This window comes from Helicoverpa zea, chromosome 18 (assembly GCF_022581195.2).
Source record: "Helicoverpa zea isolate HzStark_Cry1AcR chromosome 18, ilHelZeax1.1, whole genome shotgun sequence".
Lineage (NCBI taxonomy): Eukaryota > Metazoa > Arthropoda > Insecta > Lepidoptera > Noctuidae > Helicoverpa > Helicoverpa zea.
The window spans coordinates 3,498,561-3,515,544 of record NC_061469.1 but is presented as its reverse complement, the minus strand read 5'-3'; the positions used below and the strand labels follow the sequence as shown (position 1 = coordinate 3,515,544).

The 16,984-nt window shown below is 39.2% G+C and overlaps 2 protein-coding genes across 2 annotated transcripts; both read right to left on the bottom strand.

Annotated features, from left to right (window-relative positions):
* Positions 1–1,567: 1,567 nt before the first annotated feature.
* LOC124638865 (ralBP1-associated Eps domain-containing protein 1) lies at positions 1,568–8,592 on the bottom strand. Its single transcript, XM_047175992.1, has 5 exons — positions 8,265–8,592; positions 7,770–8,186; positions 4,848–5,007; positions 3,245–3,401; positions 1,568–2,911 (listed from the first exon to the last, which is right to left on the bottom strand). Exons 1-5 carry the CDS (start codon positions 8,412–8,414, stop codon positions 1,678–1,680), a joined length of 2,118 nt encoding a protein of 705 aa, XP_047031948.1. The 5' UTR covers positions 8,415–8,592; the 3' UTR covers positions 1,568–1,677.
* A 2,999-nt stretch (positions 8,593–11,591) lies between these two features.
* LOC124638730 (glyceraldehyde-3-phosphate dehydrogenase) lies at positions 11,592–14,453 on the bottom strand. Its single transcript, XM_047175784.1, has 2 exons — positions 14,301–14,453; positions 11,592–12,810 (listed from the first exon to the last, which is right to left on the bottom strand). Exon 2 carries the CDS (start codon positions 12,806–12,808, stop codon positions 11,810–11,812), a length of 999 nt encoding a protein of 332 aa, XP_047031740.1. The 5' UTR covers positions 12,809–12,810; positions 14,301–14,453; the 3' UTR covers positions 11,592–11,809.
* Between the last annotated feature and the right edge of the window lie 2,531 nt (positions 14,454–16,984).

The window sequence follows — 16,984 nt, the reverse complement described above, 5'->3', positions numbered from 1 at the left end:
TACGGCCGGCGGGTTGGGCCGCCGGGCTGTGCCGCCGGCGTCAGCGGCCTTGGTGTGTAGACACCTTTACACTTAAAACGATGACAAAGCAAATTATAATAAGGAATGCTAATCAAGCAAGTCAAGCCACCCTGCAGTAACATTTTGGAGTTACAACTAATTTCTAATATTGTACAAACATATACTAGGGAAATTATAAATGCCACGGTACGAATACTACATCAGACAATTTGGAAAACTTCGAATCTTTGAGATTCTCAAGTATTTTGGCCTCGGTTAACGAATTTTAGTTTTCTGCATTTTATAAATTACAAAAAATGTCGTCAACGGGTACAACGTTAGTCTTATAATATTAGCCTTTAGCCGATTTCATTTAAAAACAATTCGAAAATCGAATTTCATTTAGGTCATAGATAGGAGTCGCCATTTTTTATGTCATAAACCAAATGTCATTTAACAGACGATATGGTCACTATTCACTATTTTATTGATATCGTAATGGAAGTAATGACGAAAATAAGTAAGCGACAACAAGCACAACCACGGAACAATATAATGATTTATAATATACTTTAAACACTACTATTAGCGACAATTTAAAATCATTACTTTTGGTACTCAATTGATTTGAACGAGTAGTTTGCATTGAAAATACAAAAAAATACGTTATTTAAAAAAACCTACTTTACCGAAGACGATTTAATCGTGATTTTGGCGGAGTTATTTTTTTTATTATTAATATACTTAAAAATTTCCTTGTTGCCGTAAGCAGAAAAATGCTTATCCTAACAACATTGTCTTAAAATTTGAGTGTTGAACACTTCTAACGCTGGAAATGTACTGGAGTGACGTTTTACAAATGTAATTATATTTAATACAATAAACTACATGTATACAAAATTATATAATGTGACCAAATAATATTAAATGCTACTGAGACTACGGAAGTTAGCAAAGACGTTAAATACTGTGACTCTATGGTAAATAACTATTAGTTATTTTTTAAATAGCCTCTAGAAATAAAATGTAAATGGACCCTTTATGATCAAAAATATAAAAAAGGCACAAAAATATCTGCGATATACAATAATTAGTACAGTCATAACTTACTTTCCATGAAGATAAAGATTAAAGCATTTAAATATTGATGTTGGATGAAAAAATTCTACCTTTCAACCATGTCAACAGATGGAAGAAAGTTTGAATCCCTTTTTACTGACTGTACTAAATAGTTCTTTTCAATTCAATAATGAAATATAATACATTAAAATATTTTGTTTCCGAGCATTACACGTAAATACAAATACATATAATCCAGAAAGCATGTCGAGGCCGAGCGAATTCGTGACTTAGGGGTGACACAGCGAGGGTCGAATAAAAATACATCGGCATAAACATACAAAAACCTAGTTCGACCGAGTATAGGATAACAGTGGATTGGCGATGCAAACATTATCCGCACGCCTCTAGTGGCGACATTTAGAAGCTGTCTAAGAACGACACTGACAGCCTTTTCTATACAATTTATGTCACGATGAAAATTGTCACATTTTTCTTTTTATTTTTCTTTGTATTTTGACACAAAGTGTCGTTCTTAGACAGCTTCACAATTTTGCCACTGGAGGCGCTAGTTATAATGTTTGCATCGGCAATAGGACAGCAGTAGATGCGTTGAGATTACATGTGTGCGTGCGTGGCGGCGTCGAGGCGCACGCGCAGCGCCTCGCGGTCGCGCGTGACGTCGGCGAGCTCGGCCTGCAGCGCGCGGCACACGCGGTGCAGCACGGCGTTCTGCTCCGCCAGCGCGCGCGCGTCGGGCGCGGGCGAGGCGGCGGCGGCGGCGGCGGGCTTGCGGTACACCTCGAACGCGCCGTGCATCTTGGGCGCGTCCTCGCGCGCGTACCCGAACCCCTCCGTGTCGTACTCCCGCGCAGAGAACGCGTCCGGCGGGAACGCCGGCTCGCCCTCGCTGCGCTGGTTGGCCAGGCGACGCGGTGGTTCAGCTGTTGAGGGTGACGCCCGCGGTGGCGGCTGCGGAGGCGGAGCGGGTGCAGATTTAAGCCGATTCAGATCGAGCGAACTGGAGCGAGCGTGATTACGAAGCGGGCGCGGGGGCGGCGGCGGCGGGGGCTCCTTCTTAGGAGCATAGGGAGGTGCCTGCAATGACTGGGGACCATCGTCACGCGCAGGGGGAGGGGGAAGGACTCCCGCCGGCTTGACGGGCTTGCGCGGCTGTGGCCGCTGGATAGACTTTATTTCAGCGCCGTTGGACGGCGGTTCAGTGGAGTTGAGACGTTTAGGCGAGGCGAGCTCGAAGGCGTCGCGGCGCGGCGAGGTGCTGCCCCGCGCGTCGTCGTGCGGCGGCAGGGAGTTGCCGTCGGGCGTCACGCGCACGGCCACGGGGTGGAAGATCTTAGGGTCGCGCTCCACCGCCGACTTGTGGAAGTCGAAGTTGACAGGCTTGGGCCCGGGGCTGGACACGCTCGATGTCGGCGAGTCTACAAATTTAGTCCACTCCTTATTGTTGACTTGTGTTTCGGCTTTCGGCGGAGTCAACGAGGGTGGTCGTTCTTCGGGTTGTTTCTTAGTGATTTTGGTGGCGTCGTAGGGGTCGTGCGCGTCGGGTTTGGGCGCGAAGTTGAAGTCGGCGGAGGTGCCGGAGCTGAACATGTCGGCGCCGAGGTCGACGAGGTCGGTGGTGACGGCGTGCGCGGAGTAGCGCGAGTCGACGCGCGGCACGAGGCAGGCGGGGAGGGCGTCGGGCACGGGGATGTTGTTCCGCCGCAGCACGATCAGGTGCATCGCTATACTGAACTCCTCCAGCGTTAGCATGCCATCCTTGTTGATGTCCGACAGCTGCCATATCTTCCGGAGGTCGGGTACCGGTAGGTGAGATTTTTCGAAAAATAACCTGGAATGACAGAATTCTCATCATCATCATCATCATCAGCCTATCGCAGAATTCTCAATTAACAAAATTGTATTATCATACTTGAAGTACGTAAGTACCACAAACGGAGATTTGAACATCTTTAGCAGCCATTACAGGTAGTAAACACGCCAGATAGTCGGCCCAGTCGGACCAAACCCAGTCAAAACCTACCCCTGGTCCACAAAAAGCTCAAGAAGGAACATATTATTACTCAGAGGCAGTAAGGGTCTGAGTCGTTTGATATTTTCCACATAAAAAAACACGTTTGACTCCAAACATACAAAAGTACATATACTATATCTTAATACCTACCTAGCAGTCTGTCCGGATAACATGCCGCGTTCTGGACGCAGCTGCGCGAACTGCGCCGCGTAGTGCCGCGCCTGCGCGTCCGACAGCGCCCACACGTCGTCCGACGCGTCGCCCTCCTCCTCCGACGAGTGGCGGTCCGACGACTCTTCTTCAGTACCTGGAACAGAGGATTGATAGGTCAGTACCAGATCAGTGGAGTAGTCAGAGTGATACATTTCCATCATTGTCATCGTATCAGATAATTGATGTCCACTGCTGAACGTGGGACCTCCCCAAAGGAACTTATATACTATTCGAAAATTCCAGAAGATTAATAAAAGTAAGGAAAAGAAGATTGTCCAATTTAAAACTGCTGAAAATTTTCGCGCGTGGTGGGCAACGAAGGCGTCTCCACGAAAGACAGAATTTCAGAGTTAAATCTTGGTGTATCACTGACACCATATTCGATAGGTGATATAGAGGTACTATTGTAACGGCAAAAAAAGGTCCTCTTATTCCATTTCACGGACTAGTTGCGATTTTTTCGTCCGTAAACATTCGGATTCAGACAAAATCGATAACAACCACAATTAGTCAGTGCAGAGGAATATTATATTGATTTTAAATAATATCGGTGGTAATCATTCATCTACATTTTTGTTGCTTATTCAAAGTTCTAAACAATGTAATCTGCAATTCAAATCTTATACCTAGCTTACCTAAATATTGGTCTGAATTTCATGGTGCGTGACAGCTAGACATTTCTTACAATATCGATCTATTTCGGCCTGTACACCGCACAATTTTAGGACGGGTTGTTAAAAGCAATGAATCATTCGTGATAAAAACTGCCCAAATTATCTAGCACCAAAATATGAATTAACGGCTATATAATTAAGGTCAATTGTCACTATACTTAGATATACAAAGAAACTGTATGAAGACTGTAATTTTACTAAGAACCACGATCTATGTATAATATTTTTCAATGCTTTATTTCAGTATTGCTATATGTATTATTATGCTAAGCTATGGTTAAACTTGATCAAACGTATAGTTTATTGACTTAGCAAATAAAATAATAACGAGTTCAGATAATTGAACAATCATGTCTACCTATAAAGTAGATTATATCCAGATAGTTACATAAACCACTAATATTATAAATGAGAAAGTCTTACTGAAAGTCTATCGGTTTGTCTCCCGACGCTTTCACAGATAAACCGCAGAAATGACTTGGTCATAATTTGATGCATTATATAGGTAAGGTTTTTTAGTACTTCGTATTCTAACAATTTTCTACCTAGCAAGCCGAAACCGTTCTAATCATAAAATTGATTAAAACTTCTACTAAACAAACCGAAACCTAGTTCTAAACATATACACGCACGGGATAGTCTCATTCAATCTTCCATTGCGAGAGAAAAATACGATTTTGTATAACAAGGCAGATAGTCACTCAGTCTTAGACAACTCACTTGTAAACTCTTAAATGCCAAGTTTATAAGAAGATTATTTTCAGATCCAAAAGCGCGCGGCTGAAAATAGTCTTCATCTAAACTCTCCCCACAATTCTGGTAAATTAAAGTTTTCGGGGAAAATAGGAAATATGGTCAATGCTCACCAAGTAATCGTGTGTGTTCCTCCCCAGTGTTAGCGGGCCACACCCCCCGGCCGGTGGCGCTATGTTCCCACACAGGGTGTACTCGTTCCGCCACGCTATTGGTCGGCGTCGGACTCTCGCTAGCCGTACTCCACGGTGAACCAGTCTTGCCTACTCTCCTCTGAAAATTAACATTTGAATTTTAAACTCTATATCTATGTAAACTAATATAATAAAGAGGAAACATCTTTTTTGTTTTTACAACCCAAAGACTCCGAAATGAATGAACAGTTTTGAAAGATTCTTTCACTGATGGGGTAGCTAGTAGTAAAAATAGGGGTACCTATATTTTGTCCGGGAATGGGATGAAGTTTCATCGGGACTGATGAAACTGTTAGAACTACTTTTAGATAAAAACAATGAATGGTTTGTATAGATATGGGTGTATGAGGAAGTAATACAACAATAGTAGGTACGGAAAATAAAAAGCATATTATTTTATTTTCCTTAATATTTACCATGTTTAGACAGTAAAGCTGTCTATTAAACAAGTGATCATTAAAAAAGTTCTCATGGCAGTTAAGAAAAATGTTTGCAAACTAGCATCGCAAGATAGGCAGGCACATGTAGTGTAGCTATGAATATATAATGTATTAGTAAATTAGCAGCACACCTGCAAGGTCATGTGCTCACTAAAACTGTAACGATGACAACTATGGCTCGGTAATACGCCATCTTGTCACAAGACCACCTTGCGAGCTCAAAGGTTTATTTATTATTTAATAGGTACATAATGTTCGAACATGAGTGCAAAAATTGCTCTATTTGTCTGTTACACTAGCACAGCAAAATCAAACCAAAAAAATCTGCGTAACGGCTAAGACAATTGTTAAGGAAACGGTTTATTCCCTAGGAAAAATATGTAATTAATCTATTAATCTGGCGCGAGGCATCGCCAAATTCCCTTAAGGTGGGAGTGAAGACGCGTAAAGAGTTAGTAATAAAATAGTAGGAATCTCTGAAATTCAATTTCTTTCTATTGTATATTCCTGACGAGCTTGTGAGGAAATAAAATGCGTCAATTTAGACAATTCACTTTCAAGATTTGGTGTTATGACTTGCTTTGAGTAGCCTGTCCACAGAAATGGAGCGAGGCTGAGGTGTGGAGAAATAATAAGTTATTAACCAATAGGATAGATTTTATGAGGTTGTTTCACATTTTATACAATGATATTGGCTAATATTTTCTCGTTTCTCTGCACCACAGCCTCGCTCCGCTTCTGTGGGCAGGTAGCCTTATACTCTCCATTTTCGATTATTAAGAAACGTTGATTTGCATGGGTACACCTAAATTCACCATATCACACTATGTATGTATTATAGTGTGCGTAAAGTAAAAATAAAAATAAGGAAACCAAATTGTTAGTGTTTTCAGCATACGGAAGGAAAAAAATATTAATGGATGTTGTTCTTGTTTGTACTAAACTGTTTATACTAAATGCACACCAATGGTTTCCCTCTTTCCAAGCTGTATGACTGAAAAGTCTTAATAGTGTAATTAAACAAGCTTTCCCTGCGGTTCTACCCGCATCCCCAAGGAACTACTTACTTCGTACACCCAGAAAAAAAATTGCCTATGTTGTTTCTCAATATATTTGAAGTACGAATGAATTAGAAATAGTGCAAGATTTATCAAAGCAAGCATAAAGACGTTATTCAGTACACTCATTCAAATATTCTGTAAATATATGGATACTCACAACCAAAGACAGGGCATCAAAGATAGGCATTGTTTAATTTGTTTAGTTTACTGTTTAAAGACATTTAATATAATCTTTTTGGGTCAACTTCAAAGAAAACAGTAGCTTCCCACAGTTTTGATGCTTTATGTTCATGAATCTACAGCACCCCATAATATAATTCTCTGTTAGATAATTATTAATAGTTAAAACTAATAAATAAAATAGTTAAAACTAAATAATAGAGAATAGAATACCTCCTTTCATAGTCACTGAATATGTAGTCTGTTTCACAAGACACTTCAAAAGAGGTTCATATGTGTAAATTAAAACTTTTTTTGCTTTTTACAAAACAAATGTTTTTTTGTTTGTTATCAACCTGAGTGCTTTGCTATTAACTGGTTGTTAACCCAACTGATAAAAATGTCATCACAAATGTACTGAAACCTGTTATCTTGTTGTGAAGTCTTCGTAATATCAATCAAATACTTTTGCAGTACTTACTAGAAACATTCTCATTGATGACTATTATTATTGTAGACAGTGTAAGTACTATAAATACGCCTATTACTAATTAATTGCAGTATAATAATGCAGTAGCTTTACATACATAGATTAGTCAGAAGTTAATGTCATTCAAAACTAATATTATAAAGGTCTTTTTTTTGTATGTTCTGAAAGTACTAAACTGATTCAAAAATTCTTTCACAATTGGGAAGCCAGTTCCTGACATGCCCTATATTTTAACTGGGAGGGAGGGAAACCTCGAGAAACAGCAATTCTTGTAGCGAGTAGTGAGCACATTTCCTACTGAAAGTAATAAAAGTAGGTACTGAATACACATAACTTATTGATGAATTGACTGAACTAAAAATAATTCTCCATATTGTTGGAGCTCAATAGATTTATCAACAACAGTACAGGTATTTTAGTTCCCACTATTTCTGATCATAGAGGTCATTGTTCTACTTCAGAAACTAGGTCATGCTACTAAATATTTCTTCCAGGAATTTAATAATATGTAGGAAAAATACAGAACTCGATGGTGGAAATTAACCAAATTTAGATTAAATTGGAGTCTACTTGGATTGTAAGGTTTACTATGCTATTTGACAAGAGTCCATATTACTTATCAATATACTTCACCAATTAATCTGTATCTGTTCTATAAACACTATTCAAAGTATCCAGTATGAAAACTCACCCCACGTGATCCTGATCGCTGGGACAACGTCTCAGATTCAATTTCAGAATCTGTACTTAATCCTTCAGTAGTGTCGTGAGACAACGTCTGTGGGACATCACTGTCCGACATGTTGGATGACAGTCTAATAGGCTCATATGCACCAAGGGTTCCCCCAAAATTTCTCTCTCTTTTACCCAAGTGATGTTGGTGCTCTTGCGGTGAACTAGACAACTGTATCAAGTCAGCATTCGCTTCAGAATTGAGCGCCCATGTAAACCTGGGCAAAGGCAAATCCACAGGAGTGGACAATAGCTCAGGCTTCAAAGTCATGTTTGTTTGATGGGCTGCTATTAGTTTCAGTGCTGAATAAAATTGTTTTCTGTTCATATGACTCAGTGACGAACAGTTGTTAGGAGCAACGCTTATATCCATGATCTGTAACATATAATTAGTGCTCATAATCACTCATTCACCAAAAGTGTTATCATACGCCTAACCTATACCGCTCATTACCTGTTTTAGGACATCGTTGTGTACATTTGATGATCGAAATAATTCTGTTGCTTTCAAAATCGGTATTTTCCCATTGGATTCCTCGTCACAACATAAAAACAAATCACCGAAATATCTCATTTCGGTTTCTGTCAAATTGAGATCCTCCATTATAGTAATAAAATAACAATATTATGGACTTCTACACAGTGTCTTTAGTTTATTATTAAATAGGCAACATAAACAACCATTATCTATTAATGTACACCATATTCATTGATAAATAGACGGATTCGAAACTTGTACATCACAAAATTTACACGAAGCAAACCAAACGTCACTGACAGACAGCTGCAAAGAGTAAAATAATACTATGGAAAAAGAGAGCCCTCTCGCGCAGTTTTTATGCAAGCAACTTTGAAGCGCCATCTGGAGTTTGCGACCAGAAGTATATTACGTGTGCTATACATACGTATACGTACCTATATATATTTATAAACATAAGCATAGTTCCCAATATACCCGTTCGCCGGTAACAAGTTATGTTTAATTTTCTTGTTGTTATGCTTTGAAATACATTACAACAGGAAAATTAAACAAAATACTTTTTACTGGAAAGCGGGTCTACTAGAATCAAATATTTATTTGCTAGGAATTACACAAAAATGACCAAAATACACAGACAAGCGTACGCGCAAGTTATGATGGCGGTCATCTTGTGAAGTATGATGTGTTACTATTACCAATTAACAAAAAGGTCAGATAGGTTCTCAGATTGAGAATTTTTAAAAACAAAATTTAAGTAGAATTCGTAATTTAAATCATCTTCTAATTATTGAAATACTCTCGAATTTTTGTATAAAAAGGTAAAATAATTAATTTTCAATCTACTTACAGAGACATCTATCGTGAAATAGTTAGCAATATGGCATGTTTTCACGTTTCATTTATAAGATGGCGCTACTTTCTTTACGACAACGCTCAGTCAAGGAAACTGTCCCCCCCCTGGACAGCTGCCTGATGCGGCCATTAAGATTATTTAGAGCCGTATTTCACGTTCAGAAACCGATTCTAGTGGAGCATATAAACCGGTACTTTTAGCAAACAAAAGTCAACGCAAATCTGTTTTGAATACTATGTACATACAATACAGGCATACATTTTGTTTTATCCAACATCAAGTGCACATGTTTATCTCCATAATGTCACAAATAATTTAGTTAATAAATAAAGGATGGTAAATTTTAGTTACTAGCTGACTGTGCATGAAAAATACGAAATGCTAGCCTAGTTAAGTAACAATTTAATATTTACCTATGTAATCACTTATAAAATTAATACTTTTTTTCGAGTGTTCCTAACTGCAAACCTTATTAACTGCCTCGTTGGTCTAGTTGTCGCAAGTGCGGCTGCTGAGCACGAGGTCTCGGGTTCGATTCCCGAGTCGGGCCGAAATCGCTTTGTGGGTTTTAGAAGACTTTCACAAAGCAGCCCGGAGTCTGGAAGTTGGTGATTGATACACCCGTGCATCGGAGAGCACGTAAATATCGGTCCTGCGCCTGATCTCTCTCCGGTCGTGTCGGATTGCCGTCCCATCGGGCTATGAGAGTGAAGGAATAGGGAGTGCACCTGTGTCTGCGCAAATGCTTGTGCACTATAATATGTCCTGCGCAGTTGGCTAATCTCCTTACATGAGAATAGCCGCCGTAGCCGATAATCGGCTAGGAGGACATCATCATCATCATCATCAAGTCAATGTGCAAACCACTAATTCCTGGGACCAATCACTGGCTGAACAAAATAGCGCCCAACAGAATTTTACGAAGTTAATAACAAGATAAGTAGGTAGGCATTTAGAAAGCTAAAGTTTGTGTATTTACACACTTCTATATTAAAGGTTCATACGGCTACATATTGGAAAAGTAGAGAGTGCGGTAATGTAGGGATAGTTTCCCGGTGACATTGCAATGAACTCTGTGTCCTGGGACCCGATTCTCCTAAGTTAATAATGTCAAAATCGAATAGAAATCGAATCGCAATATGATCGCAATAGCAGTTTTAACCATATCGGGCATTCTGCTACTAATAAAAGACCAATCGTATTCGATTGACATTTGATTGGTGTGCGATTGGTCTGCTATTTTGGTAATTTTGGCTATACGGTAGTTTGCTGTACAATCATTTTGCAATCGTAAATCATTTGCAGACAAAATGATTCATTATTGAATGACAGAAAAGGATAAAAACGTTTATTTCAAAGAAAAAATAGCGGAATGCCACATACGCTTCAATCGTAATCGAGTCGGGATCGGATATCAGTCGAATCGAGTCGAACGTCAATCGAATGTTGCTTAAGTAAAATTAGGAGAATCGAGCCCCTGTTTATGTATTGATTTTGGATGAAGTGTTCGTTAACTGTTCTATTTCATTCACCTGAATGCAAACTACATCATAATACGGGGAGTAGCGACCCCGCGGGGCTATATATCCGAGTGCTCCAGGGAGAGTATACTGTCCCCCACCTCCGGCTTGCCGGAGTGAAGCATGACGGGGGATAGGTCTCCCGCCTCTTGGCTTGCCTTCATCGGCCGGTCAGAGTGGAGTCGCTAGAGCAAGGTTAGTCCTGCTCGGAGGGTAGGTGCCTCGTGGTAAGTGGCGAGTGGGCCGGTGATGCTGGACCCACAGGGAGCGCGTGATCTGCGTTTAAAGTCCGCCGAGGTATCCTCACCCTTCTCAGCCGCTCATGTCCCTGTTGCCCTCTTGTTGCTTTTCAGTGACTGATTCCCGGGGGCCCAGTAAGTGAGTTGGCGAGTCTCCACCTGCCATTTTAACATGTATTTAATACATTGTCATCGGCAGGTGCCATAGTTCCCGTAGTTTCCCCATTCCTAGTCCATTAGCATCCCATCACAATAGCCCAAGTAGTTTTCATCCATAGTTAGCAATAGTTTAGCACAGAACCGGGGATTGTCCTTGGGTACATTTCTATAGTGTATACGGGGATAATCGTCGGTTTTGTGTCGCCATTTCATTAAAGTTGTCTCAAAAGGGCTTCAGCGTGTTGGCTTCGGCCCCACGTTCGCCTTCCAAAAATCCGGGACTCTGTAGTCCCGTGGTCGGTCAGAGACATACATACTGTAATAAAAAATATAGGACACAGAAGTTAATTTTTATGTGTATTCAAATGACCCTGTCTCGCTGCGGATACACTGCGAGGGGGTGCCAGACTCTTACTAGAACCCACCATGTTCCTTATTGAGCCCTTTATGTACCAGGGCTGTGGTAACTCTTTCGACAAGTCTGGGAACAATAGGTAACTTATTATCACAGTGAAAAAAAAACAAGAAATGTGTTTATATTATTTTTATTTTATTGTGTTCCAATTTTAATTGCGATATATAAATGTGACAATTTATACATTTTTGACACCACTATCAAAGTAGTTAAATAATAATTTAGTTTTGAACGCTATACTTAAACTTAAATTATAAAAGTCGATAACTGTCGACGAAATCATATGCTTAAACATTCATAACAACATTTATCTCTACACAGCAAGCAAACATTTAATCCTTGGTCTGGATGTACTTGATGAGATCGATGACACGGTTGGAGTAGCCGAACTCGTTGTCGTACCAGCTGATGAGCTTGACGAAGTTGTCGTTCAGAGAGATACCGGCAGCGGCATCGAAGATGGACGAGTGAGAGTCACCGATGAAGTCGGATGACACGACCTGCTCCTCAGTGTAGTCGAGGATGCCCTTCAGAGGACCCTGAGCGGCCTCCTTGACCTTCTGTTTGATGGCATCGTAAGTAGCGGGCTTGCCAAGGCGAACAGTCAAGTCAACGACAGACACGTTCGGGACGGGGACACGGAAAGCCATACCAGTCAGCTTTCCGTTCAGAGCGGGAATGACCTTGCCGACGGCCTTGGCAGCGCCGGTGGAGGCGGGAATGATGTTCTGCTGGGCACCACGGCCATCACGCCACAGTTTACCAGAGGGTCCATCCACTGTCTTCTGGGTGGCAGTGGTGGCGTGTACAGTGGTCATCAGACCTTCAATGATCTCGAAGTTGTCATGGATGACCTTAGCGAGAGGAGCGAGGCAGTTGGTTGTGCAGGAAGCGTTGGAGATGACCTTGTAAGAGGGGTCATACGCTTCAAGGTTGACACCAACGACGAACATGGGTGCGTCAGCGCTGGGAGCGGAGATGATGACCTTCTTAGCACCACCCTCTAAATGAGCAGAGGCCTTCTCTGTTGTTGTGAAAACACCAGTGGATTCAACGACGTATTCAGCGCCAGCCTTGCCCCATGGGATGGCCTTGGGGTCCCTCTCGGAGAAGACGGCGATTTTGTTGCCGTTGACCACAAGGTGGCCATCTTGGATGTCAACGGAGCCCTTGAAGCGACCGTGGGTGGAGTCGTACTTGAAGAGGTAGACCATGTAGTCCAAGCCGATGAAGGGGTCGTTGATGGCAACGACCTGGGCGCCCTTCTCCACGGCGGCACGGAGGACCAGACGGCCAATGCGGCCGAAACCGTTGATACCGATTTTGGACATGTCTGTAATAGAAAAAATTTAAAACCGTTAACAATGTAAAAATATAACGTTTAATGCAATGAATAGGTAACAGTCAAAGACGATGATAATAATTATATCTGTCTGCAACTGTAGTGACACATTGATAAACGTAAAGGGTACTGATTTCATCATAACTGATAACGTCAGAAACTCTATTAAAAACTTCTGCTCATAAATTATGCTTCAACATTATTATCATCTATGGAACAACGACATCATTAAAATGCGTTGCTGAATAACATAAAAACAGGTTAAGAAAAGAAGGCGTGTCTAGATTTATTAGAACTCGTTAAGAATTATAATTTTATAATATTTTTTTAAGAAACTTGACAGACCACTTTATAATTCTTCTTAATAATGCTTTTTGTTCAACGACTTTACGACCGTAAAAATCTGAAGAATGTTTAAGGTTTTACTTTCCTAATTTAGTCAAATTATTATGTAAAGTCAGCTATTTACGAACAACATAGTTATGAATGTTGCCAATATGTCAAAGTCGTAGCCAAAACTCGACACAAACATTACGTGACAACTAACAGGCTCTATGATGAATCATGTAAGTAATGTTATTTTCCCTAACGTACTCTCAATAATGAGGATTCATGACGCAATACCAAGTAAGAAACCTTTAAATCGATTCTCATTCTCAGTAAAGAGTATTGTTGCAAAAACAAGACTTAGCATTTACAGGCGTCTACAATCCATTGCATCTCAAGGTCATTGAAGACTAACGTGTTTAACTGTTAAAGACATGTAAATCTTTTTAGCTGATTTAAACCCACAAAACTACGGAGGATAGTGTTATAGGTACTGTATAATGACAAAATATACAAAAAAAAAATAATAATAAGTAGGTAACAGGAAAATATTCGTAAAAACCTACGTTGTTCTCGTAAAAGCTTATAAGAATTGTCAAATGTAGTATACGACTGCTGCAGTTACAAATACAATGAGACTAGAGAGAAATAAACTAATAAGAATCACATTGTGAGAGTAACTGGCTGGCATAGCTGTTGGCTTGCACGTAGGTCAGTTACCGAAATATAAATAGCCAACGCGGAAGCAATGATATAATCGTACCGGCTTTCATTCTGATGCACAAAACTATGCATTGTTTGATGTCAACTTGAGATCACATTGAAATAATTATTGGTGTAGGACGATCTAACACCGGCCGGTAATGGAGGTCATATAGAGGTCACTCATAAATGCCGCAATATTATAATAAATACATATGTAAAAACTATAACTCCATGATTTATAGAAATAAAGAGTGACATATTTGACTGAATAATTAACTCAAACAAAAATTAACTTAACATTTATCACATTGTAAAAGTCGGCGTAATCGTACAACACTACGTGGTAGTTAAGGAATAAATGCAGTAAAAACTGATACTAATGAATAAAGCAAGATACAAAGGAAATACAATATGAATAAAATTAACATGTAATTGTTTTTAACACTTACCGGAATTAATTTATGTAGAAACAAGTAAATATTTAACTCCACGTATGCTCTCCACGAGATGGAGTTTTAAAATGTCAGCTGAAGGACAAGGCAAAGCAGGACGGGCGTTGTAATAATAGACAACTTCCAGTAGATCAATGATTCACAGAGTATAGAAATTAGATGCGATACACCGTGACGCTCTTTTTTTACCTACCTTTTTAGATTATCTACCAATATCTTTGTTTTTTAAGTAACTAACGAATATCTCCTTGACAAACAGGAAGTGAAAATTCTAGTTAGATTCCAAAATCTAGTTAGGAACGAACTATCAACTAGGATAGGAGAACTAATCAAGAGGAATAATGAATAATTTTATAATTAACCCCTCTGCTCGACAAGATTTTGACATATGACTATACCGTTGATTCGGCGGGATATTTTGAATCGCGACATGGAAGTCAAAAATTTGTACTAACTTTCAACACATGAATTCTAAGTCCGTAATGCCTGATTAGAAGTATTTTACCTATAACTTTAGAGCTCACTTATTTGACAACAACGTGCAAAGGTCAAATGGGGTCAGTTAATTCAGAAAAATATAATAATTACGGTGTTTTTAAGTCTATCGAAAAGTTAGAAGGTGAAAACTTACCAATAAATAATCGCATCACTTTCTCAAACACAACACAAACGTCATATTTATAACATTTTCAATCCATTGCAATACATTTCGTGCACTTATTTATGTTCAATAACTAAAAAATCAGCACATAAAATACACAATAAAAATGAACAATATTTACAAGATCAAAGTCACAGACAAGTAGAGTTTGGAATAGAGTTTTATTTTTTTTTTCAATCATTGGTGTGCATTCGATACCTAAATCGGATATTTATTATAAATAATCGAATACCAATTTTATATATATTTTTTAATAGCAACTTATTTCAATTTTATTTATTAATTTTAAATTATAGGTTCAATTTGTTTTTGTTGTTAAGAGAAAAGATATTTAAGTTTTATGAAAGTTTTTAGCATTAAATTTTTATATGTATTATTTATTTTGGTGTTGGGTCATTAGTAATAATTTTTAACTTTAATTGAATTTTTATTACCTATTACGGAATTTTAATTTATTCTTATATTATTTCTGAACAATTCTAAGATTTTTGTTTCGGCGGAGGGTAAGCCTGCCATAGAGGTATTTAGCCTACTTCAATCGATCTCAGTGGCGTGCACTTGGAGAGGCCTATGTCCAGCAGTGGACTGCGATAGGCTGATGATGATGATGATGAGGGTAAGCCTGGTGTTCTGAAATATAATGCAATTTGTAACTACCAAAGTAATGTACTTATTTGATGATGAGAAACAATAATAATAATTGATTGATTTTAGAGTCACCAAATATTTTTAACCGAATCCCAAAAAGGAGGTGGTTCTCAATTTGGATGTTTGTTTTTGGTCGAAAGGGTATATTCCCCATATTTGTTATTAGGTCCAGGATCTGATGATGGAAACCTTGAGAAATCGAGGGCAACTCTCGAAAATTGTAAGCATAGATAAGGTTATAACTTGACACTCAGATGAATGTCTGATAACACTATGAAACAGTAAAGGTTTGGAGCTGACCTGATGATGGAGACCAGAGAAGGTCGAGGGATCTCGACAACCGAACTTCTCTCGTCTCCATCTCCTTCACTGTTGCAGAGGCCTCGTAAATACGAATAATATAAGCACAAACACGAGAAAGTTTAAATATTCAGTTGTCGAGTTCCCTCGAACTTCACTGGTCTCCATCATCAGTTCAGCTCAAAACCTTCACTGTTGCATAGTGCTACCAGGCAAACACCTGAGTGATAAGATTTCAACCTATGTATTTCTGCAACTTTCGAAAGTCGCCCTCGATTTCTCAAGGTTCCATCATCAGATCCTGACCTGATGATAACGGGACCACCTCGGAAGTATACGCTATCAAACAAAAAAAGAATCATTAAAATCGATAAATAAATGGCTGAGTAATCGCGTAACAAACATACAAAAAAAAACGGTCGAATTGAGAACCTCCGCTTTTTGGGAAGTCGGTTAAAAATAAGTCGGCGGCGGCCATCTTTCCATCTTGGACCAGCTTTCGATGAACAGCGAACTATTTGCCCTTTCAAACAATGAAATCGTCATAAAATTTTGCGATAACTACACCTAACTACGGCTCTCGTCAAATAGCTTTGCCGCTCAGTTAAAAAGTTGGAAGTAACGAATCGCCATTAAGTTTGGCAGGTCTACAGGAATCCTGCACATAAAACACCCGAAGAAATAAATAAGTCTTCATTTGCCGTCTTCAGAAACCCTAAAAACCGAAGATTTTTTTTATTCCGGCTACAACGTATTTTCTACCACTGATTTTCTAGCTTTTTTTTCAAAATAAATTAAGTCATTTTACTTTTCCTAATTTATTTTCAGATTATGGTAAGTACCTATACAAAAGTGCAATTTAGTAATATTATAATATAAAATTATTAAATCGATTCTTTATTTTAACGAATCGGATCATTCGATGCAAAACTTCTATCACCGTCGCCATCTTGTCTATGCGTCTTCAAATTTAAAAAAACAACTAATGTAAACAAACATGGCGAGTTCGATCAGAATTCCCGGTAATTACGATTGGATTTTAAAAAGGTATATTTCTAACGGGATGCTAAAT